Below are 26,946 nucleotides of genomic sequence, written 5' to 3'. Positions count from 1 at the left end.
CACACAGGCTCCTTTCAAGTGACAGTATTAGAGGCCAAAACGTTTCCAGGGGAAATGACACGCCAGCACAGCAGGTGATGCAGCCAGTGATGAGGAGCGTCCCACCTCGCCAGCTGATGCCAGCCTCTGGCCCTCCAGGGACGCACTTCCAAGTGTTTCCTGATGAATGGGGTAGCTCTCCTCATAAGCCTGAGGCTTCAGCCTGGACATCCACAGGCAAAGGTCGGCACCACCACTCCCTCTCTCTCATGCCCTGCTCACTCACGCCGTATTAGGCATCGCCGTTCTAGGCAGGGCACCTCTGCTCTTGGCTTTTAGACTCTCTCTCGGAGATTGAGCTTTGCTCTCGGCAGAAGTTTCCCTGGCTCTACTGCCATCTTCCCTCTATCCTTCATCCCTGCCGACTTGTAGCAGTAGACCACCAGCGTTAAGAATGAAGGCTATTCCCTTCCCAGCACTCTTTGCTGGAGACCTCTGGTAAAGTTGGAGGCTCCCCAGTGACCAAGGCACGTGCTGGCCAATCCATACACATCCTTCTTCCTGCCCCTGTCTTTGCCACAACTTCTGCTTTCGCCTTCCAGACTGCTGGCACACCTGGCATGACCAAATACTTGGCAGGATTTCCACACGACATCCCACCATGCGCAGGCTCCATGAGTCTTTGCAAGGACAGCCAGACGAGCACGGCACAAGACGTGTCTCCTGCTCTACCTGAAGTACAAGAGCAGCAGTAGGACCACCAGAATATTGCCTGTGGAGGACAAGGGCGTGGGAAGGAGGGACTGAGAACAGAACTGGCAGGGTGACTCTCCCTCAGTCTCCCCAACTTGAGGTCTGCTTGGAGGAACAATACGATCACTGCTTGGGACCTCTCCAGGCACAGCCTGAACAGCACCTGAGTGAGGTTTCTGGAGGATTTGCTGCACATCTGCTCCAGACTCGCGTGCCTTCAGGACACACTGACGCACACAGAAGGGCTCCACAACGCTTAATGCTTTAGACCGCAAGATGCCTCCAGTGGGGGAGAAGATGCTTTTCCTGCTCCCCTCTAGCCCTCCACGGAGTTCCCAGGACACCTCACATACACCACCCATCCCTTTGAGAGGAGGGAGGACGATCCCTCTGTGTCCATGCCCCTCCACTACCATTTTACACACCCATGCTCCAACCTATGCCCCTTGGGCCAAAATCTAGCAGAGGGCTCACACATCCCTTTATGCAATTGCCCTGTCTGACACCTGTCCCTTCAACTCCTTTGGGACTCCCTCATGTTCCGGGGATGGGTACGAGCGTTTAGGGGCGTGGAGGGCAAGGGCACACTGCCAGTGACAATGAGCATGCAGAGCCTTGGCCAGGAGGGTGTTACCCTGCACAGAAGTGTCTTCCAGCAGTCGATGGTTTCCCTCATCAACTGGAAGCCAGTAGCCAAAGCTGTTCCTTGCTCGCATCTTCCTTGGGGGAGCTCCTGGCCACCCTTCCCAATACTCAGACAATGCCACATACCCCGCCATGTCTCTTCCAACCACCATGGCCCTTCAGGCTACTCGGCTCCTCCAGGCATGAGGCAGGTCCACCACTGGCCCTTACACACCCACCCCGTTCCCCTCCAGGGCATCGCATCTCCCATTGAGCAGCTTGGCTGGGCATCCCAGGAGGGAAGGAACACGAGGAGACTCAAGCTACAATGCAGCACAGACTTTAATGAGTCTAGAGAGTGAAAGCAAGCAGTGCATGGTGGAAGGGACCCGGTCCAGGCTGCTACAAGGGCAGCTGACAGCCAGGCACCCCTTCACAGCAACGGGACAAGCGTCTTCCTTCCACACACAGGAGAGGGAGAGGGTGATGAGCAGGGCCCCTCTCGCATTGCTTCAGGATGAACCCGTGGCACAGGACAGCAGGAGACAACAGGGACTCGTGATGCAGAGACGAAAGCAGGAGGAGGAGAAGAAGAAGACATCAGTTGGCCATGTTTCCAGACAGCACAGGCTGGCACCTTGCTTCCCTCCTTCCTTTGCAGGAGGGCACGAGGCCGCTCAGCCCCTCTGGAAACCCTGGCCAGCAGCTCCGTCCTCAGTCCAGCACCTGGCTTTGGGCTTCCTGGTCGATGCACTCACTGGACGTCCAGCCCGCCTTTAGCAGGGCAGGCACCTTCTGCCGTAGTAGCGGCCACCAAGGCCAGAGAGGCCAAAGCCTCCGGAGGAGATGGGCACTCCCTCCTCACTCAGGATGCTGCCAACGGCAGCGGAGGTGGTGGATCCCACAGCGGTGTTCTGGGGGAAGGAGCTGAGGATGGGTCCGGGCAGGGTCACCACCACAGGAGAGGGCTGGATCACCACCCGGGAGTCCTGGCACTGCCTGACACAGGGCTCGTTGCAGCTGTTGGCAAGCGGGGTCGGGCCACAGGGGCGGCACAGATCGTAGCAGGACATGGCTGCGCGACGGAGGTGCACCTGCAGGGAGAGAGGGCAGGGAAAGCACAGGCAGCGCGTGAGGTGCAGCCCGACAGCCTGCTCGGCAAGAGGAAAGGCATGGGCTGGGGAGGAGGGACAGGCTGCGTGGGGAGGAAGGCAGAATAAAGAGCCCTGGTCCCCAAGGTGTCCCTGCAAAGAAACCCCAGCACCTTCTCCCACCTCCCACGGTGGTGGCAATGAGGCAAGACTCAGGAAAACCACCAAAGAGCAAGGCTCTCAGCAACAGCTGTACCGAAGCCCAAAGACAAAGAGGAGGACAGGAAAAAGAAGAGCAGAAGAGAGAAGAGAAGAGAAGAGAAGAGAAGAGAAGAGAAGAGAAGAGAAGAGAAGAGAAGAGAAGAGAAGAGAAGAGAAGAGAAGAGAAGAGAAGAGAAGAGAAGAGAAGAGAAGAGAAGAGAAGAGAAGAGAAGAGAAGAGAAGAGAAGAGAAGAGAAGAGAAGAGAAGAGAAGAGAAGAGAAGAGAAGAGAAGAGAAGAGAAGAGAAGAGAGAGAAGAGAAGAGAAGAGAGGAGAAGAGAGGAGGAGGAGAAGAGAGAAGAGGAGTGAGGCAAAGGCGGTTGCAGCTCACCTTGTTCACCAAGGAGGAGAAGGCAAGAGAAGTGGATGAGGGAGCCTGCTCTTGGACTGGCTTTTATACTGGTCCAGACCGCCCCAGGCCCCTGGGCACCCTTTGCGCATGTAATGTGTTTACCAACAAGCTCATCTTGCATGCAAAGCATCACAATTAAAGAAATGAGGGCACTGCTTGTGTTCCCTGCAACGCTGCCTTTTCATTTCCCTGTTCAGGACATGCCCATTCAGCCACACAGGCTCCTTTCAAGTGACAGTATTAGAGGCCAAAACGTTTCCAGGGGAAATGACACGCCAGCACAGCAGGTGATGCAGCCAGTGATGAGGAGCGTCCCACCTCGCCAGCTGATGCCAGCCTCTGGCCCTCCAGGGACGCACTTCCAAGTGTTTCCTGATGAATGGGGCAGCTCTCCTGATAAGCCTGAGGCTTCAGCCTGGACATCCACAGGCAAAGGTCGGCACCACCACTCCCTCTCTCTCATGCCCTGCTCACTCACGCCGTATTAGGCATCGCCGTTCTAGGCAGGGCACCTCTGCTCTTGGCTTTTAGACTCTCTCTCGGAGATTGAGCTTTGCTCTCGGCAGAAGTTTCCCTGGCTCTACTGCCATCTTCCCTCTATCCTTCATCCCTGCCGACTTGTAGCAGTAGACCACCAGCGTTAAGAATGAAGGCTATTCCCTTCCCAGCACTCTTTGCTGGAGACCTCTGGTAAAGTTGGAGGCTCCCCAGTGACCAAGGCACGTGCTGGCCAATCCATACACATCCTTCTTCCTGCCCCTGTCTTTGCCACAACTTCTGCTTTCGCCTTCCAGACTGCTGGCACACCTGGCATGACCAAATACTTGGCAGGATTTCCACACGACATCCCACCATGCGCAGGCTCCATGAGTCTTTGCAAGGACAGCCAGACGAGCACGGCACAAGACGTGTCTCCTGCTCTACCTGAAGTACAAGAGCAGCAGTAGGACCACCAGAATATTGCCTGTGGAGGACAAGGGCGTGGGAAGGAGGGACTGAGAACAGAACTGGCAGGGTGACTCTCCCTCAGTCTCCCCAACTTGAGGTCTGCTTGGAGGAACAATACGATCACTGCTTGGGACCTCTCCAGGCACAGCCTGAACAGCACCTGAGTGAGGTTTCTGGAGGATTTGCTGCACATCTGCTCCAGACTCGCGTGCCTTCAGGACACACTGACGCACACAGAAGGGCTCCACAACGCTTAATGCTTTAGACCGCAAGATGCCTCCAGTGGGGGAGAAGATGCTTTTCCTGCTCCCCTCTAGCCCTCCACGGAGTTCCCAGGACACCTCACATACACCACCCATCCCTTTGAGAGGAGGGAGGACGATCCCTCTGTGTCCATGCCCCTCCACTACCATTTTACACACCCATGCTCCAACCTATGCCCCTTGGGCCAAAATCTAGCAGAGGGCTCACACATCCCTTTATGCAATTGCCCTGTCTGACACCTGTCCCTTCAACTCCTTTGGGACTCCCTCATGTTCCGGGGATGGGTACGAGCGTTTAGGGGCGTGGAGGGCAAGGGCACACTGCCAGTGACAATGAGCATGCAGAGCCTTGGCCAGGAGGGTGTTACCCTGCACAGAAGTGTCTTCCAGCAGTCGATGGTTTCCCTCATCAACTGGAAGCCAGTAGCCAAAGCTGTTCCTTGCTCGCATCTTCCTTGGGGGAGCTCCTGGCCACCCTTCCCAATACTCAGACAATGCCACATACCCCGCCATGTCTCTTCCAACCACCATGGCCCTTCAGGCTACTCGGCTCCTCCAGGCATGAGGCAGGTCCACCACTGGCCCTTACACACCCACCCCGTTCCCCTCCAGGGCATCGCATCTCCCATTGAGCAGCTTGGCTGGGCATCCCAGGAGGGAAGGAACACGAGGAGACTCAAGCTACAATGCAGCACAGACTTTAATGAGTCTAGAGAGTGAAAGCAAGCAGTGCATGGTGGAAGGGACCCGGTCCAGGCTGCTACAAGGGCAGCTGACAGCCAGGCACCCCTTCACAGCAACGGGACAAGCGTCTTCCTTCCACACACAGGAGAGGGAGAGGGTGATGAGCAGGGCCCCTCTCGCATTGCTTCAGGATGAACCCGTGGCACAGGACAGCAGGAGACAACAGGGACTCGTGATGCAGAGACGAAAGCAGGAGGAGGAGAAGAAGAAGACATCAGTTGGCCATGTTTCCAGACAGCACAGGCTGGCACCTTGCTTCCCTCCTTCCTTTGCAGGAGGGCACGAGGCCGCTCAGCCCCTCTGGAAACCCTGGCCAGCAGCTCCGTCCTCAGTCCAGCACCTGGCTTTGGGCTTCCTGGTCGATGCACTCACTGGACGTCCAGCCCGCCTTTAGCAGGGCAGGCACCTTCTGCCGTAGTAGCGGCCACCAAGGCCAGAGAGGCCAAAGCCTCCGGAGGAGATGGGCACTCCCTCCTCACTCAGGATGCTGCCAACGGCAGCGGAGGTGGTGGATCCCACAGCGGTGTTCTGGGGGAAGGAGCTGAGGATGGGTCCGGGCAGGGTCACCACCACAGGAGAGGGCTGGATCACCACCCGGGAGTCCTGGCACTGCCTGACACAGGGCTCGTTGCAGCTGTTGGCAAGCGGGGTCGGGCCACAGGGGCGGCACAGATCGTAGCAGGACATGGCTGCGCGACGGAGGTGCACCTGCAGGGAGAGAGGGCAGGGAAAGCACAGGCAGCGCGTGAGGTGCAGCCCGACAGCCTGCTCGGCAAGAGGAAAGGCATGGGCTGGGGAGGAGGGACAGGCTGCGTGGGGAGGAAGGCAGAATAAAGAGCCCTGGTCCCCAAGGTGTCCCTGCAAAGAAACCCCAGCACCTTCTCCCACCTCCCACGGTGGTGGCAATGAGGCAAGACTCAGGAAAACCACCAAAGAGCAAGGCTCTCAGCAACAGCTGTACCGAAGCCCAAAGACAAAGAGGAGGACAGGAAAAAGAAGAGCAGAAGAGCAAAGAGAAGAGAAGAGAAGAGAAGAGAAGAGAAGAGAAGAGAAGAGAAGAGAAGAGAAGAGAAGAGAAGAGAAGAGAAGAGAAGAGAAGAGAAGAGAAGAGAAGAGAAGAGAAGAGAAGAGAAGAGAAGAGAAGAGAAGAGAAGAGAAGAGAAGAGAAGAGAAGAGAAGAGAAGAGAAGAGAGGAGGAGAAGAGAGAAGAGGAGTGAGGCAAAGGCGGTTGCAGCTCACCTTGTTCACCAAGGAGGAGAAGGCAAGAGAAGTGGATGAGGGAGCCTGCTCTTGGACTGGCTTTTATACTGGTCCAGACCGCCCCAGGCCCCTGGGCACCCTTTGCGCATGTAATGTGTTTACCAACAAGCTCATCTTGCATGCAAAGCATCACAATTAAAGAAATGAGGGCACTGCTTGTGTTCCCTGCAACGCTGCCTTTTCATTTCCCTGTTCAGGACATGCCCATTCAGCCACACAGGCTCCTTTCAAGTGACAGTATTAGAGGCCAAAACGTTTCCAGGGGAAATGACACGCCAGCACAGCAGGTGATGCAGCCAGTGATGAGGAGCGTCCCACCTCGCCAGCTGATGCCAGCCTCTGGCCCTCCAGGGACGCACTTCCAAGTGTTTCCTGATGAATGGGGCAGCTCTCCTGATAAGCCTGAGGCTTCAGCCTGGACATCCACAGGCAAAGGTCGGCACCACCACTCCCTCTCTCTCATGCCCTGCTCACTCACGCCGTATTAGGCATCGCCGTTCTAGGCAGGGCACCTCTGCTCTTGGCTTTTAGACTCTCTCTCGGAGATTGAGCTTTGCTCTCGGCAGAAGTTTCCCTGGCTCTACTGCCATCTTCCCTCTATCCTTCATCCCTGCCGACTTGTAGCAGTAGACCACCAGCGTTAAGAATGAAGGCTATTCCCTTCCCAGCACTCTTTGCTGGAGACCTCTGGTAAAGTTGGAGGCTCCCCAGTGACCAAGGCACGTGCTGGCCAATCCATACACATCCTTCTTCCTGCCCCTGTCTTTGCCACAACTTCTGCTTTCGCCTTCCAGACTGCTGGCACACCTGGCATGACCAAATACTTGGCAGGATTTCCACACGACATCCCACCATGCGCAGGCTCCATGAGTCTTTGCAAGGACAGCCAGACGAGCACGGCACAAGACGTGTCTCCTGCTCTACCTGAAGTACAAGAGCAGCAGTAGGACCACCAGAATATTGCCTGTGGAGGACAAGGGCGTGGGAAGGAGGGACTGAGAACAGAACTGGCAGGGTGACTCTCCCTCAGTCTCCCCAACTTGAGGTCTGCTTGGAGGAACAATACGATCACTGCTTGGGACCTCTCCAGGCACAGCCTGAACAGCACCTGAGTGAGGTTTCTGGAGGATTTGCTGCACATCTGCTCCAGACTCGCGTGCCTTCAGGACACACTGATGCACACAGAAGGGCTCCACAACGCTTAATGCTTTAGACCGCAAGATGCCTCCAGTGGGGGAGAAGATGCTTTTCCTGCTCCCCTCTAGCCCTCCACGGAGTTCCCAGGACACCTCACATACACCACCCATCCCTTTGAGAGGAGGGAGGACGATCCCTCTGTGTCCATGCCCCTCCACTACCATTTTACACACCCATGCTCCAACCTATGCCCCTTGGGCCAAAATCTAGCAGAGGGCTCACACATCCCTTTATGCAATTGCCCTGTCTGACACCTGTCCCTTCAACTCCTTTGGGACTCCCTCATGTTCCGGGGATGGGTACGAGCGTTTAGGGGCGTGGAGGGCAAGGGCACACTGCCAGTGACAATGAGCATGCAGAGCCTTGGCCAGGAGGGTGTTACCCTGCACAGAAGTGTCTTCCAGCAGTCGATGGTTTCCCTCATCAACTGGAAGCCAGTAGCCAAAGCTGTTCCTTGCTCGCATCTTCCTTGGGGGAGCTCCTGGCCACCCTTCCCAATACTCAGACAATGCCACATACCCCGCCATGTCTCTTCCAACCACCATGGCCCTTCAGGCTACTCGGCTCCTCCAGGCATGAGGCAGGTCCACCACTGGCCCTTACACACCCACCCCGTTCCCCTCCAGGGCATCGCATCTCCCACTGAGCAGCTTGGCTGGGCATCCCAGGAGGGAAGGAACACGAGGAGACTCAAGCTACAATGCAGCACAGACTTTAATGAGTCTAGAGAGTGAAAGCAAGCAGTGCATGGTGGAAGGGACCCGGTCCAGGCTGCTACAAGGGCAGCTGACAGCCAGGCACCCCTTCACAGCAACGGGACAAGCGTCTTCCTTCCACACACAGGAGAGGGAGAGGGTGATGAGCAGGGCCCCTCTCGCATTGCTTCAGGATGAACCCGTGGCACAGGACAGCAGGAGACAACAGGGACTCGTGATGCAGAGACGAAAGCAGGAGGAGGAGAAGAAGAAGACATCAGTTGGCCATGTTTCCAGACAGCACAGGCTGGCACCTTGCTTCCCTCCTTCCTTTGCAGGAGGGCACGAGGCCGCTCAGCCCCTCTGGAAACCCTGGCCAGCAGCTCCGTCCTCAGTCCAGCACCTGGCTTTGGGCTTCCTGGTCGATGCACTCACTGGACGTCCAGCCCGCCTTTAGCAGGGCAGGCACCTTCTGCCGTAGTAGCGGCCACCAAGGCCAGAGAGGCCAAAGCCTCCGGAGGAGATGGGCACTCCCTCCTCACTCAGGATGCTGCCAACGGCAGCGGAGGTGGTGGATCCCACAGCGGTGTTCTGGGGGAAGGAGCTGAGGATGGGTCCGGGCAGGGTCACCACCACAGGAGAGGGCTGGATCACCACCCGGGAGTCCTGGCACTGCCTGACACAGGGCTCGTTGCAGCTGTTGGCAAGCGGGGTCGGGCCACAGGGGCGGCACAGATCGTAGCAGGACATGGCTGCGCGACGGAGGTGCACCTGCAGGGAGAGAGGGCAGGGAAAGCACAGGCAGCGCGTGAGGTGCAGCCCGACAGCCTGCTCGGCAAGAGGAAAGGCATGGGCTGGGGAGGAGGGACAGGCTGCGTGGGGAGGAAGGCAGAATAAAGAGCCCTGGTCCCCAAGGTGTCCCTGCAAAGAAACCCCAGCACCTTCTCCCACCTCCCACGGTGGTGGCAATGAGGCAAGACTCAGGAAAACCACCAAAGAGCAAGGCTCTCAGCAACAGCTGTACCGAAGCCCAAAGACAAAGAGGAGGACAGGAAAAAGAAGAGCAGAAGAGCAAAGAGAAGAGAAGAGAAGAGAAGAGAAGAGAAGAGAAGAGAAGAGAAGAGAAGAGAAGAGAAGAGAAGAGAAGAGAAGAGAAGAGAAGAGAAGAGAAGAGAAGAGAAGAGAAGAGAAGAGAAGAGAAGAGAAGAGAAGAGAAGAGAAGAGAAGAGAAGAGAAGAGAAGAGAAGAGAAGAGAAGAGAAGAGAAGAGGAGGAGGAGAAGAGAGAAGAGGAGTGAGGCAAAGGCGGTTGCAGCTCACCTTGTTCACCAAGGAGGAGAAGGCAAGAGAAGTGGATGAGGGAGCCTGCTCTTGGACTGGCTTTTATACTGGTCCAGACCGCCCCAGGCCCCTGGGCACCCTTTGCGCATGTAATGTGTTTACCAACAAGCTCATCTTGCATGCAAAGCATCACAATTAAAGAAATGAGGGCACTGCTTGTGTTCCCTGCAACGCTGCCTTTTCATTTCCCTGTTCAGGACATGCCCATTCAGCCACACAGGCTCCTTTCAAGTGACAGTATTAGAGGCCAAAACGTTTCCAGGGGAAATGACACGCCAGCACAGCAGGTGATGCAGCCAGTGATGAGGAGTGTCCCACCTCGCCAGCTGATGCCAGCCTCTGGCCCTCCAGGGACGCACTTCCAAGTGTTTCCTGATGAATGGGGCAGCTCTCCTGATAAGCCTGAGGCTTCAGCCTGGACATCCACAGGCAAAGGTCGGCACCACCACTCCCTCTCTCTCATGCCCTGCTCACTCACGCCGTATTAGGCATCGCCGTTCTAGGCAGGGCACCTCTGCTCTTGGCTTTTAGACTCTCTCTCGGAGATTGAGCTTTGCTCTCGGCAGAAGTTTCCCTGGCTCTACTGCCATCTTCCCTCTATCCTTCATCCCTGCCGACTTGTAGCAGTAGACCACCAGCGTTAAGAATGAAGGCTATTCCCTTCCCAGCACTCTTTGCTGGAGACCTCTGGTAAAGTTGGAGGCTCCCCAGTGACCAAGGCACGTGCTGGCCAATCCATACACATCCTTCTTCCTGCCCCTGTCTTTGCCACAACTTCTGCTTTCGCCTTCCAGACTGCTGGCACACCTGGCATGACCAAATACTTGGCAGGATTTCCACACGACATCCCACCATGCGCAGGCTCCATGAGTCTTTGCAAGGACAGCCAGACGAGCACGGCACAAGACGTGTCTCCTGCTCTACCTGAAGTACAAGAGCAGCAGTAGGACCACCAGAATATTGCCTGTGGAGGACAAGGGCGTGGGAAGGAGGGACTGAGAACAGAACTGGCAGGGTGACTCTCCCTCAGTCTCCCCAACTTGAGGTCTGCTTGGAGGAACAATACGATCACTGCTTGGGACCTCTCCAGGCACAGCCTGAACAGCACCTGAGTGAGGTTTCTGGAGGATTTGCTGCACATCTGCTCCAGACTCGCGTGCCTTCAGGACACACTGACGCACACAGAAGGGCTCCACAACGCTTAATGCTTTAGACCGCAAGATGCCTCCAGTGGGGGAGAAGATGCTTTTCCTGCTCCCCTCTAGCCCTCCACGGAGTTCCCAGGACACCTCACATACACCACCCATCCCTTTGAGAGGAGGGAGGACGATCCCTCTGTGTCCATGCCCCTCCACTACCATTTTACACACCCATGCTCCAACCTATGCCCCTTGGGCCAAAATCTAGCAGAGGGCTCACACATCCCTTTATGCAATTGCCCTGTCTGACACCTGTCCCTTCAACTCCTTTGGGACTCCCTCATGTTCCGGGGATGGGTACGAGCGTTTAGGGGCGTGGAGGGCAAGGGCACACTGCCAGTGACAATGAGCATGCAGAGCCTTGGCCAGGAGGGTGTTACCCTGCACAGAAGTGTCTTCCAGCAGTCGATGGTTTCCCTCATCAACTGGAAGCCAGTAGCCAAAGCTGTTCCTTGCTCGCATCTTCCTTGGGGGAGCTCCTGGCCACCCTTCCCAATACTCAGACAATGCCACATACCCCGCCATGTCTCTTCCAACCACCATGGCCCTTCAGGCTACTCGGCTCCTCCAGGCATGAGGCAGGTCCACCACTGGCCCTTACACACCCACCCCGTTCCCCTCCAGGGCATCGCATCTCCCATTGAGCAGCTTGGCTGGGCATCCCAGGAGGGAAGGAACACGAGGAGACTCAAGCTACAATGCAGCACAGACTTTAATGAGTCTAGAGAGTGAAAGCAAGCAGTGCATGGTGGAAGGGACCCGGTCCAGGCTGTTACAAGGGCAGCTGACAGCCAGGCACCCCTTCACAGCAACGGGACAAGCGTCTTCCTTCCACACACAGGAGAGGGAGAGGGTGATGAGCAGGGCCCCTCTCGCATTGCTTCAGGATGAACCCGTGGCACAGGACAGCAGGAGACAACAGGGACTCGTGATGCAGAGACGAAAGCAGGAGGAGGAGAAGAAGAAGACATCAGTTGGCCATGTTTCCAGACAGCACAGGCTGGCACCTTGCTTCCCTCCTTCCTTTGCAGGAGGGCACGAGGCCGCTCAGCCCCTCTGGAAACCCTGGCCAGCAGCTCCGTCCTCAGTCCAGCACCTGGCTTTGGGCTTCCTGGTCGATGCACTCACTGGACGTCCAGCCCGCCTTTAGCAGGGCAGGCACCTTCTGCCGTAGTAGCGGCCACCAAGGCCAGAGAGGCCAAAGCCTCCGGAGGAGATGGGCACTCCCTCCTCACTCAGGATGCTGCCAACGGCAGCGGAGGTGGTGGATCCCACAGCGGTGTTCTGGGGGAAGGAGCTGAGGATGGGTCCGGGCAGGGTCACCACCACAGGAGAGGGCTGGATCACCACCCGGGAGTCCTGGCACTGCCTGACACAGGGCTCGTTGCAGCTGTTGGCAAGCGGGGTCGGGCCACAGGGGCGGCACAGATCGTAGCAGGACATGGCTGCGCGACGGAGGTGCACCTGCAGGGAGAGAGGGCAGGGAAAGCACAGGCAGCGCGTGAGGTGCAGCCCGACAGCCTGCTCGGCAAGAGGAAAGGCATGGGCTGGGGAGGAGGGACAGGCCTGCGTGGGGAGGAAGGCAGAATAAAGAGCCCTGGTCCCCAAGGTGTCCCTGCAAAGAAACCCCAGCACCTTCTCCCACCTCCCACGGTGGTGGCAATGAGGCAAGACTCAGGAAAACCACCAAAGAGCAAGGCTCTCAGCAACAGCTGTACCGAAGCCCAAAGACAAAGAGGAGGACAGGAAAAAGAAGAGCAGAAGAGAGAAGAGAAGAGAAGAGAAGAGAAGAGAAGAGAAGAGAAGAGAAGAGAAGAGAAGAGAAGAGAAGAGAAGAGAAGAGAAGAGAAGAGAAGAGAAGAGAAGAGAAGAGAAGAGAAGAGAAGAGAAGAGAAGAGAAGAGAAGAGAAGAGAAGAGGAGGAGGAGAAGAGAGAAGAGGAGTGAGGCAAAGGCGGTTGCAGCTCACCTTGTTCACCAAGGAGGAGAAGGCAAGAGAAGTGGATGAGGGAGCCTGCTCTTGGACTGGCTTTTATACTGGTCCAGACCGCCCCAGGCCCCTGGGCACCCTTTGCGCATGTAATGTGTTTACCAACAAGCTCATCTTGCATGCAAAGCATCACAATTAAAGAAATGAGGGCACTGCTTGTGTTCCCTGCAACGCTGCCTTTTCATTTCCCTGTTCAGGACATGCCCATTCAGCCACACAGGCTCCTTTCAAGTGACAGTATTAGAGGCCAAAACGTTTCCAGGGGAAATGACACGCCAGCACAGCAGGTGATGCAGCCAGTGATGAGGAGCGTCCCACCTCGCCAGCTGATGCCAGCCTCTGGCCCTCCAGGGACGCACTTCCAAGTGTTTCCTGATGAATGGGGCAGCTCTCCTGATAAGCCTGAGGCTTCAGCCTGGACATCCACAGGCAAAGGTCGGCACCACCACTCCCTCTCTCTCATGCCCTGCTCACTCACGCCGTATTAGGCATCGCCGTTCTAGGCAGGGCACCTCTGCTCTTGGCTTTTAGACTCTCTCTCGGAGATTGAGCTTTGCTCTCGGCAGAAGTTTCCCTGGCTCTACTGCCATCTTCCCTCTATCCTTCATCCCTGCCGACTTGTAGCAGTAGACCACCAGCGTTAAGAATGAAGGCTATTCCCTTCCCAGCACTCTTTGCTGGAGACCTCTGGTAAAGTTGGAGGCTCCCCAGTGACCAAGGCACGTGCTGGCCAATCCATACACATCCTTCTTCCTGCCCCTGTCTTTGCCACAACTTCTGCTTTCGCCTTCCAGACTGCTGGCACACCTGGCATGACCAAATACTTGGCAGGATTTCCACACGACATCCCACCATGCGCAGGCTCCATGAGTCTTTGCAAGGACAGCCAGACGAGCACGGCACAAGACGTGTCTCCTGCTCTACCTGAAGTACAAGAGCAGCAGTAGGACCACCAGAATATTGCCTGTGGAGGACAAGGGCGTGGGAAGGAGGGACTGAGAACAGAACTGGCAGGGTGACTCTCCCTCAGTCTCCCCAACTTGAGGTCTGCTTGGAGGAACAATACGATCACTGCTTGGGACCTCTCCAGGCACAGCCTGAACAGCACCTGAGTGAGGTTTCTGGAGGATTTGCTGCACATCTGCTCCAGACTCGCGTGCCTTCAGGACACACTGACGCACACAGAAGGGCTCCACAACGCTTAATGCTTTAGACCGCAAGATGCCTCCAGTGGGGGAGAAGATGCTTTTCCTGCTCCCCTCTAGCCCTCCACGGAGTTCCCAGGACACCTCACATACACCACCCATCCCTTTGAGAGGAGGGAGGACGATCCCTCTGTGTCCATGCCCCTCCACTACCATTTTACACACCCATGCTCCAACCTATGCCCCTTGGGCCAAAATCTAGCAGAGGGCTCACACATCCCTTTATGCAATTGCCCTGTCTGACACCTGTCCCTTCAACTCCTTTGGGACTCCCTCATGTTCCGGGGATGGGTACGAGCGTTTAGGGGCGTGGAGGGCAAGGGCACACTGCCAGTGACAATGAGCATGCAGAGCCTTGGCCAGGAGGGTGTTACCCTGCACAGAAGTGTCTTCCAGCAGTCGATGGTTTCCCTCATCAACTGGAAGCCAGTAGCCAAAGCTGTTCCTTGCTCGCATCTTCCTTGGGGGAGCTCCTGGCCACCCTTCCCAATACTCAGACAATGCCACATACCCCGCCATGTCTCTTCCAACCACCATGGCCCTTCAGGCTACTCGGCTCCTCCAGGCATGAGGCAGGTCCACCACTGGCCCTTACACACCCACCCCGTTCCCCTCCAGGGCATCGCATCTCCCATTGAGCAGCTTGGCTGGGCATCCCAGGAGGGAAGGAACACGAGGAGACTCAAGCTACAATGCAGCACAGACTTTAATGAGTCTAGAGAGTGAAAGCAAGCAGTGCATGGTGGAAGGGACCCGGTCCAGGCTGTTACAAGGGCAGCTGACAGCCAGGCACCCCTTCACAGCAACGGGACAAGCGTCTTCCTTCCACACACAGGAGAGGGAGAGGGTGATGAGCAGGGCCCCTCTCGCATTGCTTCAGGATGAACCCGTGGCACAGGACAGCAGGAGACAACAGGGACTCGTGATGCAGAGACGAAAGCAGGAGGAGGAGAAGAAGAAGACATCAGTTGGCCATGTTTCCAGACAGCACAGGCTGGCACCTTGCTTCCCTCCTTCCTTTGCAGGAGGGCACGAGGCCGCTCAGCCCCTCTGGAAACCCTGGCCAGCAGCTCCGTCCTCAGTCCAGCACCTGGCTTTGGGCTTCCTGGTCGATGCACTCACTGGACGTCCAGCCCGCCTTTAGCAGGGCAGGCACCTTCTGCCGTAGTAGCGGCCACCAAGGCCAGAGAGGCCAAAGCCTCCGGAGGAGATGGGCACTCCCTCCTCACTCAGGATGCTGCCAACGGCAGCGGAGGTGGTGGATCCCACAGCGGTGTTCTGGGGGAAGGAGCTGAGGATGGGTCCGGGCAGGGTCACCACCACAGGAGAGGGCTGGATCACCACCCGGGAGTCCTGGCACTGCCTGACACAGGGCTCGTTGCAGCTGTTGGCAAGCGGGGTCGGGCCACAGGGGCGGCACAGATCGTAGCAGGACATGGCTGCGCGACGGAGGTGCACCTGCAGGGAGAGAGGGCAGGGAAAGCACAGGCAGCGCGTGAGGTGCAGCCCGACAGCCTGCTCGGCAAGAGGAAAGGCATGGGCTGGGGAGGAGGGACAGGCCTGCGTGGGGAGGAAGGCAGAATAAAGAGCCCTGGTCCCCAAGGTGTCCCTGCAAAGAAACCCCAGCACCTTCTCCCACCTCCCACGGTGGTGGCAATGAGGCAAGACTCAGGAAAACCACCAAAGAGCAAGGCTCTCAGCAACAGCTGTACCGAAGCCCAAAGACAAAGAGGAGGACAGGAAAAAGAAGAGCAGAAGAGCAAAGAGAAGAGAAGAGAAGAGAAGAGAAGAGAAGAGAAGAGAAGAGAAGAGAAGAGAAGAGAAGAGAAGAGAAGAGAAGAGAAGAGAAGAGAAGAGAAGAGAAGAGAAGAGAAGAGAAGAGAAGAGAAGAGAAGAGAAGAGAAGAGAAGAGAAGAGAAGAGAAGAGAAGAGAAGAGAAGAGAAGAGAAGAGGAGGAGGAGAAGAGAGAAGAGGAGTGAGGCAAAGGCGGTTGCAGCTCACCTTGTTCACCAAGGAGGAGAAGGCAAGAGAAGTGGATGAGGGAGCCTGCTCTTGGACTGGCTTTTATACTGGTCCAGACCGCCCCAGGCCCCTGGGCACCCTTTGCGCATGTAATGTGTTTACCAACAAGCTCATCTTGCATGCAAAGCATCACAATTAAAGAAATGAGGGCACTGCTTGTGTTCCCTACAACGCTGCCTTTTCATTTCCCTGTTCAGGACATGCCCATTCAGCCACACAGGCTCCTTTCAAGTGACAATATTAGAGGCTAAAATGTTTTCAAAGGAATTTACAACAAAAATCAGGCAGATGTTTCAGCCAATTGGGTGGACTGGTACCATATTTTCAGGTGATGTCAGCATCTTACCGTCCTGATGCATGCTTTTAGCCTTTTTTTTCATGAAGCAATTTTTTTTCATCATAAACCTGGGATTAAAAGGCTGACTTTCTTTATGCGGGGACTGGCCACATACATTGCTCTCTGTGCCTTGAAGGCCTTTTAAGCTTTCTTTGTCATTGTTTTTTCATCAGGAAGACTATGCTCTTGGGTTTTTGAACTTTCTTTGGTGTTTTGCATTGCCCTTGGAACACATTAACCTATTTTGCCTTCTCACCTCTTGCAGCATTGCCTGGAGTTCCCCAGTCACCAGAACAAGAATGTTTTGAAAAGAATGATGTTGCTTTCCCACAAGTAAGTATTAGTCAGCCACTGCTGTTATCTTGCAGAAACCACTCCATAACAAGAACGTCTTCAGGCTTCAAAATTCTTCCTTCTTCCATTCCCCTTGTCCATACCTCAGCTTCTGCTTTGGCCCTACATACTGACAGGACAGCACACACAGCACCGAACGCTCTGCAAGATTTCCATGCAACATATAACTCTCCTTAGAAGAAAGTGACAGCTGGCAGTGCCAGCAAGGACAGCCTAGATAGCAGCAGGTGTCAGGATCTCCCCAGGGATGCATGCCAAGGGGAGGATTCATTGCTCTGCACTGCATTTCCTGGGGCAAGACAGGGGCCGAATGTTCCCAAGAAGAATGACAACTCTGCTTGGGGCACCAGCCACACTCCTCTGACTCCCCAGTTGGGTTCTCATGCAAAGGGTGGACAAAACACCTTCCTCCACTGTGTTGGGTCTCCATCAGAGACAGGCAAGCGTTAATCACAGAGACTCAGGCCACATTTCTCATTCAGTAAGATGAAGGGAGCTTTTAGGTTGACAGGAGATGTTTATCTAAGCAAATATGTATGCAGAAGAAATCCCCATCGTGGCTGCAACTCAGCAGACCTGCATGGAATGGAAGGGTTTCCTTCAAACATAAGCGTTTTGTTTACCCTCACAACATAACACACACCAGTTTTATATCCACAGCACTCCCATTTAAAATCCTTCTACAAGCAAAACATTACATGCAAAGAAGCCATCTCCTACCATCTCTCCATTCTCCCTGACTCAGCCCCTCATCTGAGGGTCTATGTAAAGGCTCAGGCAACCTGACACTCCCTGCTTCCTCAGACCATGTAGTGAGGATGTTGCTTCCTTCCCTGGTTTGATCCTGGACTTGCTTTTGCTAATGGCTCAGCATGGCTTACAGTCATGGATAGGAGTGCATTTCTACAGGGTCACCCAGCAGATAAAGACAGAGGCATATTTTGAAGGACAGCTTTCTTTTAGTTAAGACAAGAAGGTAGCCATCTGGTGCAAACATATACTTTTAAACCCAAGATAGTGCACAAGAGTAGTCTTTGACTCTGACAGAAACAGGACTGTAGGGCAGGAGCAAAGCATTCCCCATGGAGAAACAGACCACAGAAGGGAGGGAAAGAGAAGAAAACTGAAAATCAGAAGTCATATTTCCTTTTACAGAGTTGCCCTGGCTGCCACACATCCCGACTCCTTTGGGAATCTCTCCTGTTCAAGGTTTGGAAGAAGTGCTTGGAGGAGAGAAGAGCAAGGGAACATTGCAAGTCATAACATGTAATCAGAGCCTTTCGCAGGATGGTGTTAGCCTGCACAGAAATCGTGGAATCATTGAATCGCAGAATGGTTTGGGTTGGAAGAGACCTCAAAGCCCATCCAGTTCCAACCCCTGCCATGGGCAGGGACACCCTCCACTAGACCACGTTGCCCAAAGCCCCATCCAACCTAGCCTTGAACACTTCCTGGGAAGGGGCATCCACAACTTCCCTGGGAAACCAGTTCCAGTGCCTCACCAACCTCACAGGGAAGAATTTCTTCCGGATATCTAATCTAAATCTCCCCTCCTTCAGCTTAACACCATTCCCCCCTTGTCCTGTCACTATATGCCCTTGTAAACACCCCCTCTCCACATTTCTTATACTCCCCTTTAGGTACTAGAAGGCTGCTATAATGTCACCTGGGAGCCTTCTCTTCTCCAGGCTAAACAACCCAAACTCTCTCAGCCTGTCTTCACAGGAGATGTCTTCCAGCAGTCGATGGTTTCCCTCATCAACTGGAAGCCAGTAGCCAAAGCTGTTCCTTGCTCGCATCTTCCTTGGGGGAGCTCCTGGCCACCCTTCCCAATACTCAGACAATGCCACATACCCCGCCATGTCTCTTCCAACCACCATGGCCCTTCAGGCTACTCGGCTCCTCCAGGCATGAGGCAGGTCCACCACTGGCCCTTACACACCCACCCCGTTCCCCTCCAGGGCATCGCATCTCCCATTGAGCAGCTTGGCTGGGCATCCCAGGAGGGAAGGAACACGAGGAGACTCAAGCTACAATGCAGCACAGACTTTAATGAGTCTAGAGAGTGAAAGCAAGCAGTGCATGGTGGAAGGGACCCGGTCCAGGCTGCTACAAGGGCAGCTGACAGCCAGGCACCCCTTCACAGCAACGGGACAAGCGTCTTCCTTCCACACACAGGAGAGGGAGAGGGTGATGAGCAGGGCCCCTCTCGCATTGCTTCAGGATGAACCCGTGGCACAGGACAGCAGGAGACAACAGGGACTCGTGATGCAGAGACGAAAGCAGGAGGAGGAGAAGAAGAAGACATCAGTTGGCCATGTTTCCAGACAGCACAGGCTGGCACCTTGCTTCCCTCCTTCCTTTGCAGGAGGGCACGAGGCCGCTCAGCCCCTCTGGAAACCCTGGCCAGCAGCTCCGTCCTCAGTCCAGCACCTGGCTTTGGGCTTCCTGGTCGATGCACTCACTGGACGTCCAGCCCGCCTTTAGCAGGGCAGGCACCTTCTGCCGTAGTAGCGGCCACCAAGGCCAGAGAGGCCAAAGCCTCCGGAGGAGATGGGCACTCCCTCCTCACTCAGGATGCTGCCAACGGCAGCGGAGGTGGTGGATCCCACAGCGGTGTTCTGGGGGAAGGAGCTGAGGATGGGTCCGGGCAGGGTCACCACCACAGGGAGAGGGCTGGATCACCACCCGGGAGTCCTGGCACTGCCTGACACAGGGCTCGTTGCAGCTGTTGGCAAGCGGGGTCGGGCCACAGGGGCGGCACAGATCGTAGCAGGACATGGCTGCGCGACGGAGGTGCACCTGCAGGGAGAGAGGGCAGGGAAAGCACAGGCAGCGCGTGAGGTGCAGCCCGACAGCCTGCTCGGCAAGAGGAAAGGCATGGGCTGGGGAGGAGGGACAGGCTGCGTGGGGAGGAAGAGAGCCTTAGTAGTCCCGGATCCACAGTTTCCCTGCAAAGAATGCCCAAGACTTTCTCCAACCTCCCCACTGTGTGGCAAAGAGAACTGAGATTCTGAGAGCTGGATCAAGTCTCTCAGCAAGAGCTACAATGAGGCAAAGACTCAGCTGAGATCAGAAGACAAAGAGAAAAAGGAGAAAGCTAAGAAAGAGGCAAAGGCGGTTGCAGCTCACCTTGTTCACCAAGGAGGAGAAGGCAAGAGAAGTGGATGAGGGAGCCTGCTCTTGGACTGGCTTTTATACTGGTCCAGACCGCCCCAGGCCCCTGGGCACCCTTTGCGCATGTAATGTGTTTACCAACAAGCTCATCTTGCATGCAAAGCATCACAATTAAAGAAATGAGGGCACTGCTTGTATTCCCTGCAACGCTGCCTTTTCATTTCCCTGTTCAGGACATGCCCATTCAGCCACACAGGCTCCTTTCAAGTGACAGTATTAGAGGCCAAAACGTTTCCAGGGGAAATGACACGCCAGCACAGCAGGTGATGCAGCCAGTGATGAGGAGCGTCCCACCTCGCCAGCTGATGCCAGCCTCTGGCCCTCCAGGGACGCACTTCCAAGTGTTTCCTGATGAATGGGGCAGCTCTCCTGATAAGCCTGAGGCTTCAGCCTGGACATCCACAGGCAAAGGTCGGCACCACCACTCCCTCTCTCTCATGCCCTGCTCACTCACGCCGTATTAGGCATCGCCGTTCTAGGCAGGGCACCTCTGCTCTTGGCTTTTAGACTCTCTCTCGGAGATTGAGCTTTGCTCTCGGCAGAAGTTTCCCTGGCTCTACTGCCATCTTCCCTCTATCCTTCATCCCTGCCGACTTGTAGCAGTAGACCACCAGCGTTAAGAATGAAGGCTATTCCCTTCCCAGCACTCTTTGCTGGAGACCTCTGGTAAAGTTGGAGGCTCCCCAGTGACCAAGGCACGTGCTGGCCAATCCATACACATCCTTCTTCCTGCCCCTGTCTTTGCCACAACTTCTGCTTTCGCCTTCCAGACTGCTGGCACACCTGGCATGACCAAATACTTGGCAGGATTTCCACACGACATCCCACCATGCGCAGGCTCCATGAGTCTTTGCAAGGACAGCCAGACGAGCACGGCACAAGACGTGTCTCCTGCTCTACCTGAAGTACAAGAGCAGCAGTAGGACCACCAGAATATTGCCTGTGGAGGACAAGGGCGTGGGAAGGAGGGACTGAGAACAGAACTGGCAGGGTGACTCTCCCTCAGTCTCCCCAACTTGAGGTCTGCTTGGAGGAACAATACGATCACTGCTTGGGACCTCTCCAGGCACAGCCTGAACAGCACCTGAGTGAGGTTTCTGGAGGATTTGCTGCACATCTGCTCCAGACTCGCGTGCCTTCAGGACACACTGACGGCACACAGAAGGGCTCCACAACGCTTAATGCTTTAGACCGCAAGATGCCTCCAGTGGGGGAGAAGATGCTTTTCCTGCTCCCCTCTAGCCCTCCACGGAGTTCCCAGGACACCTCACATACACCACCCATCCCTTTGAGAGGAGGGAGGACGATCCCTCTGTGTCCATGCCCCTCCACTACCATTTTACACACCCATGCTCCAACCTATGCCCTTTGGGCCAAAATCTAGCAGAGGGCTCACACATCCCTTTATGCAATTGCCCTGTCTGACACCTGTCCCTTCAACTCCTTTGGGACTCCCTCATGTTCCGGGGATGGGTACGAGCGTTTAGGGGCGTGGAGGGCAAGGGCACACTGCCAGTGACAATGAGCATGCAGAGCCTTGGCCAGGAGGGTGTTACCCTGCACAGAAGTGTCTTCCAGCAGTCGATGGTTTCCCTCATCAACTGGAAGCCAGTAGCCAAAGCTGTTCCTTGCTCGCATCTTCCTTGGGGGAGCTCCTGGCCACCCTTCCCAATACTCAGACAATGCCACATACCCCGCCATGTCTCTTCCAACCACCATGGCCCTTCAGGCTACTCGGCTCCTCCAGGCATGAGGCAGGTCCACCACTGGCCCTTACACACCCACCCCGTTCCCCTCCAGGGCATCGCATCTCCCATTGAGCAGCTTGGCTGGACATCCCAGGAGGGAAGGAACACGAGGAGACTCAAGCTACAATGCAGCACAGACTTTAATGAGTCTAGAGAGTGAAAGCAAGCAGTGCATGGTGGAAGGGACCCGGTCCAGGCTGTTACAAGGGCAGCTGACAGCCAGGCACCCCTTCACAGCAACGGGACAAGCGTCTTCCTTCCACACACAGGAGAGGGAGAGGGTGATGAGCAGGGCCCCTCTCGCATTGCTTCAGGATGAACCCGTGGCACAGGACAGCAGGAGACAACAGGGACTCGTGATGCAGAGACGAAAGCAGGAGGAGGAGAAGAAGAAGACATCAGTTGGCCATGTTTCCAGACAGCACAGGCTGGCACCTTGCTTCCCTCCTTCCTTTGCAGGAGGGCACGAGGCCGCCAGCCCCTCTGGAAACCCTGGCCAGCAGCTCCGTCCTCAGTCCAGCACCTGGCTTTGGGCTTCCTGGTCGATGCACTCACTGGACGTCCAGCCCGCCTTTAGCAGGGCAGGCACCTTCTGCCGTAGTAGCGGCCACCAAGGCCAGAGAGGCCAAAGCCTCCGGAGGAGATGGGCACTCCCTCAGCACTCAGGATGCTGCCAACGGCAGCGGAGGTGGTGGATCCCACAGCGGTGTTCTGGGGGAAGGAGCTGAGGATGGGTCCGGGCAGGGTCACCACCACGGGAGATGGTTCGATAACCACCCGGGAGTCCTGGCACTGCCTGACACAGGGCTCGTTGCAGCTGTTGGCAAGCGGGGTCGGGCCACAGGGGCGGCACAGATCGTAGCAGGACATGGCTGCGCGACGGAGGTGCACCTGCAGGGAGAGAGGGCAGGGAAAGCACAGGCAGCGCGTGAGGTGCAGCCCGACAGCCTGCTCGGCAAGAGGAAAGGCATGGGCTGGGGAGGAGGGACAGGCTGCGTGGGGAGGAAGAGAGCCTTAGTAGTCCCGGATCCACAGTTTCCCTGCAAAGAATGCCCAAGACTTTCTCCAACCTCCCCACTGTGTGGCAAAGAGAACTGAGATTCTGAGAGCTGGATCAAGTCTCTCAGCAAGAGCTACAATGAGGCAAAGACTCAGCTGAGATCAGAAGACAAAGAGAAAAAGGAGAAAGCTAAGAAAGAGGCAAAGGCGGTTGCAGCTCACCTTGTTCACCAAGGAGGAGAAGGCAAGAGAAGTGGATGAGGGAGCCTGCTCTTGGACTGGCTTTTATACTGGTCCAGACCGCCCCAGGCCCCTGGGCACCCTTTGTGCATGTAATGTGTTTACTAACATCTCATATTTTATGGAATGCACTCCCTACTACTGAAGTAGGCTTTGATTTGGTATTTGCAATGCTCCCTCCCCGTATCTTGGCTAATGGCATGCCCATTCCACCCTAGAGCCTTGTTTTATGTGACATTATTAGAGATCAAATGAATTTCATGCACAGCACTGTTGATTCTGGTAATTTAGTCATTTATGGTGATCTGCCTGGAAAGCAATGTCTTTTTCCTTCTCTCATTTTAGTCACTGGCTCATCTTTCACAGGGCCATTTACAAATTAGAATGATGCGGGACTCATCTTAGGTAGTTACATAACTAGAAAAATTGCATGTTTTGCACAAATATACTTCCAGGTATCTTTCTTTGTTTCTTTGGATTCTGCCACATATCTAGTTTGAATCTTTCATTGAGAGTGAATTTTTATTTAGATATAAGCCTAATTAGGTTACATAACTTGCATAGTAGCAAAATTTTAGTTTGCCAGTCAACATTAACTGTTTTATTTCAGAAACCACATCATGGTTTTTAGTGTATTGTGTCGCTACCTTCTAATTTTGTAGAATCTCTAACTACTTTTAATTTACAACACACAATGCAATACCATCAGAATGTTTAAAAATATGTGTTCTTCCAAGTCAACTTAACTTGAAAATAGAAATAATTGTCCCTTGACCCGCAGAGCCGTTTCTGCAAAGACACAAAGTGTGTTTTTTTCCCTCCCTTCTTCCAATAGTATTTGAGGTCTGTTTGGAAGATATCTTATGTTTTTACATGGAGTCAGAAAAAGGAGCAACTACTTGTAAGGAGAATCCTTCCTTGACAGTCAGTCAGGCCGAGAATTATCTCACCAAGCTGAGACTGAAAACTTTCAGACTTTATGGACTCATGTTCAAACTGTGCAAGGACAAGGAGTTAGACAGGTCAGCAGTTTCTACCTGGCCAGATACTGAATTTCACATTCAAAATATCAATTAAAATCCATTGTGCAACATTGGACAGTCCTGAAACCTATGAAGTACAGAAGAAAACTCTTCTCACAACAGGACTTTGAATCATCCATGTGCTGACAGCAGTGAAGACTGTGATAGTAAAAGAAAAAAAAAATCCCATTAAATGTTTGAGGTGAAACTCAACAGAAAAAGTGCTGCAGGTGTTGAGAGATGCTGACTTCGGAATTTATCACAGCAAATCGGTGGGTTTTTCAAAGCAAATCAGAATTGTTCTACAAAGCATTTCTCAGTGGAAACATACTGTTCAGCATCTGGTATTGGACATGGGCTACTGGACAAGTTGTTTCCCTAGTCTAATTAGGGGTGTAATATGCTAAGGTGTTATGTACTGGCATAACAAATTGGTATCCAGAATGTCCACTTACAGTATTCAGACAGCTCTCCTGTAGGAAAGAAATTAAAGCAATTGAGAACACATGAGAAGATGGCATCCTTGCAAATGCTTGGACACATTCTTTCTGCTGATTTATTGCCATACCCAAACACAGAAAACCAAATGCTTCATTCAGGTGGTGTAGCAATCATTTACACTACATTCAAATAATTTGAGTTGGTAATTTTGGCTAACCAAATGAAGAAAAATTAAGAAAGACTGAAGCTTAAATTTTTACACCATTGCATGAAACATTTCTGAGGAGAGAAATGTTTAATTTTATTCATTAAAACAGAACCTAATAGATCATGACTATAGCAAAACAAGAATTAAACTGACTGTGAAGGGATAAAATTATCCACCCAGCTGAGTTTCTACAAAACATCACACCCATATTTGTGATTTTATTTTTATCATTTTAAGAATACATTACAGAGAAAAACCAAATTCATTGGGAATGCGTCCTGTAGTAATCACTGAGGTGGAATAAGTGATCAATTCCAGGATTAATGGAAGTGTTTTTATAACATAGTCTTTCATTCGTTCAAGTATGTTTCACTTAAAGTTTTCTACCTAGCAATATCAGAATCTTAATCTTTCATTTACCTCCATTACATATTTAGAAGCCACTGAGGTGTGTCTGTCTGCAGATCCCTAGGGCCTTATAACAATATTGAAGCTTCTCCTTTGGCTTCTTTAAAGGAAAGGACTTCAAAGTTAGTGCCAAATATTCATTAATGGTTGAGACACACAAAGTGTATATACTATGTAAATATTGCAAGTATGTGACAAAATTTAAATAGTTATGTCACTTGGATAATTTGAGAGTCACAGTTACTCTCTAAGCAGGCAATATTTAATAGCTTCAGAAACCAGAGTTATTAATTTTTTCATTAAAAAGTAGGTTTGTGTGTGTCATAATAATAACCTTTTTGAAAACTTCTGGAGCACATCCATAGCTACTCTAAATTCTTGCGACTATATAAAGCAGCAGCACTGGGTAACAAAACAAGGTTGAAAAATGGGGTTTTCTGGAAATCACCAACACAAACCATCTCCTTTCTCAAGCATTAGCCTACTGCCGTAAGCTCAGGGCCTGTCCCTATTGTTACCACAAAAATGTGTTTTATACAAATCCTAAGTTATTGCTTCTCTCCCTTTGTCTTTCACAGCATGTCCTCAGTGAAAAATAATTCCCTCAGCTCTGCTAGGAGAAGATTAAATAAGTTACCTCCCTACAAAGCTAGAGCCACACATCTGCTCCAGATTCATAGAAAAAATTCACATCCAGTGACCCCACTGTAAGCAGGATCCTTCAGGTTAAACCAGGAAGGCTTGCCATGACACTTCGTTGTACTGAAAAGCTGGGTATAGTGTAATCACTTCTGTTTCAATATGGTGTCTAGACAGAAATCAGTCTTTTGTTTCTTATTCGTAGGAAAGGACATTTCTGGCCATCCTAACCCTTTCTGATAGATAAAGTGTCAGTCTACACAAAGTTGGTCCCTGGGACGCTTATTTGGGCATCAGCTCTGATTAAAAGATCTGCTAGTAGGGATCAGGGTGAAAAGCTGCAGCCACCAAGGATGACAAAGACTTTTTTTGTCCCCACGTAGCTCGTCTTTGGGCTGTCATGTCAAAAGCTGTAGCTGTCAGCCCACAGGACAAGCTAGTCAGGGAAAGTGTCTCACGTACCCTGAGATCTGCCCTTCCCTACAGACAGATTTCCTGTCTGGAGTTGTTTACCTGCTACTTGTTTGCTTCTCTAATAGAGTGGTAAAATTTTTTCTCTGTAAATCCCTTCTAAATTATGAGGTGTGTTGGAGGCATCCCTAGGGCAATAACTCTTATCAGGAAGCTCTGCGTCCTCCTTAAATCAAATGTCATATCACAAGTATTCATTAATGATTTATACATGCAGAGTGCTGTGTTATTAAAGTGTGGTATTGGCTTCAGACACCCATGAATTGAGCAATAATACTCCTTTAAGATAAACAGATCAAAGTCACATATGTCATTCCACTAGTCAGCTTCTAATCAGGTCATGATTCCTTGCCTCATAATCCTGTTTTTTGGGTTTTTTCCTACACTGCATTCACATTAGATCCCACTTACCCCTTACAGTCTCATGTGACCCTGGACTCCAGCAGATGCAAATAAACTCCATTCCATGGGTTTGTATGTCGTTGCAATGATTTCAACCATGAAGGGTAAAGCCTTATAATTTTAATCAATTTTTTTTTCTCAGGATACAAGCCATCTCAGTGACAGATTATTTTTCCTTTCTGTGAGCGTATTTCAAGAGCCAGCCCCTCTTCAATGCCACAGGTGCTAATGTTTCAGTAGGCTGCCTGTCACCAGTCTGATGCTCTTGTTCGCCAGTCATCTTTCCCCTCAAATCATGTTGAGCTGTGGTACTCGTAAGGACAGAAGACAGATGGGCTGGGAGCTGGAGTGCACTGCTTGGAAAGCATAAACAGACTTTCAAACCTACTAGTTACTTCTGGCTTCAAATTTGGAACAGCTTTGAGATGCCTCATTTTCAAGGCAAATGATTTCTAAAAATCTACACCCTTTGAGGCATCATGGCTTCAGCAACCAAAATCTCATCATTTTTCAGTGGGAGCAAACTTTAGCTTTCTCTGTAAAGCAGGAGTGGTTTGGGTGACTTCTTTTTAATTCTGTCT

General features: G+C 53.2%; 1 protein-coding gene and 6 pseudogenes across 1 annotated transcript; all 7 read right to left on the bottom strand.

Annotated features, from left to right (window-relative positions):
- Positions 1 to 1,709: 1,709 nt before the first annotated feature.
- Positions 1,710 to 3,148, bottom strand: LOC142598391 (feather beta keratin-like; annotated as a pseudogene).
- Positions 3,149 to 4,981: 1,833 nt separating this feature from the next.
- Positions 4,982 to 6,363, bottom strand: LOC142598388 (feather beta keratin-like; annotated as a pseudogene).
- A 1,833-nt stretch (positions 6,364 to 8,196) lies between these two features.
- LOC142598387 (feather beta keratin-like) lies at positions 8,197 to 9,594 on the bottom strand (annotated as a pseudogene).
- Positions 9,595 to 11,538: 1,944 nt separating this feature from the next.
- Positions 11,539 to 12,781, bottom strand: LOC142598389 (feather beta keratin-like; annotated as a pseudogene).
- Positions 12,782 to 14,725: 1,944 nt separating this feature from the next.
- On the bottom strand, positions 14,726 to 16,008 carry LOC142598390 (feather beta keratin-like; annotated as a pseudogene).
- A 2,662-nt stretch (positions 16,009 to 18,670) lies between these two features.
- On the bottom strand, positions 18,671 to 19,391 carry LOC142598518 (feather beta keratin-like; annotated as a pseudogene).
- Positions 19,392 to 22,108: 2,717 nt separating this feature from the next.
- LOC104639534 (feather beta keratin) lies at positions 22,109 to 22,414 on the bottom strand. The gene has a single exon (XM_010307655.2). It carries the CDS (start codon positions 22,403 to 22,405, stop codon positions 22,109 to 22,111), a length of 297 nt encoding a protein of 98 aa, XP_010305957.2. The 5' UTR covers positions 22,406 to 22,414.
- Positions 22,415 to 26,946: the final 4,532 nt, after the last annotated feature.

This window comes from Balearica regulorum, chromosome 28, assembly GCF_011004875.1.
Source record: "Balearica regulorum gibbericeps isolate bBalReg1 chromosome 28, bBalReg1.pri, whole genome shotgun sequence".
Lineage (NCBI taxonomy): Eukaryota > Metazoa > Chordata > Aves > Gruiformes > Gruidae > Balearica > Balearica regulorum.
This window is presented reverse-complemented; position numbering and strand designations above follow the sequence as displayed.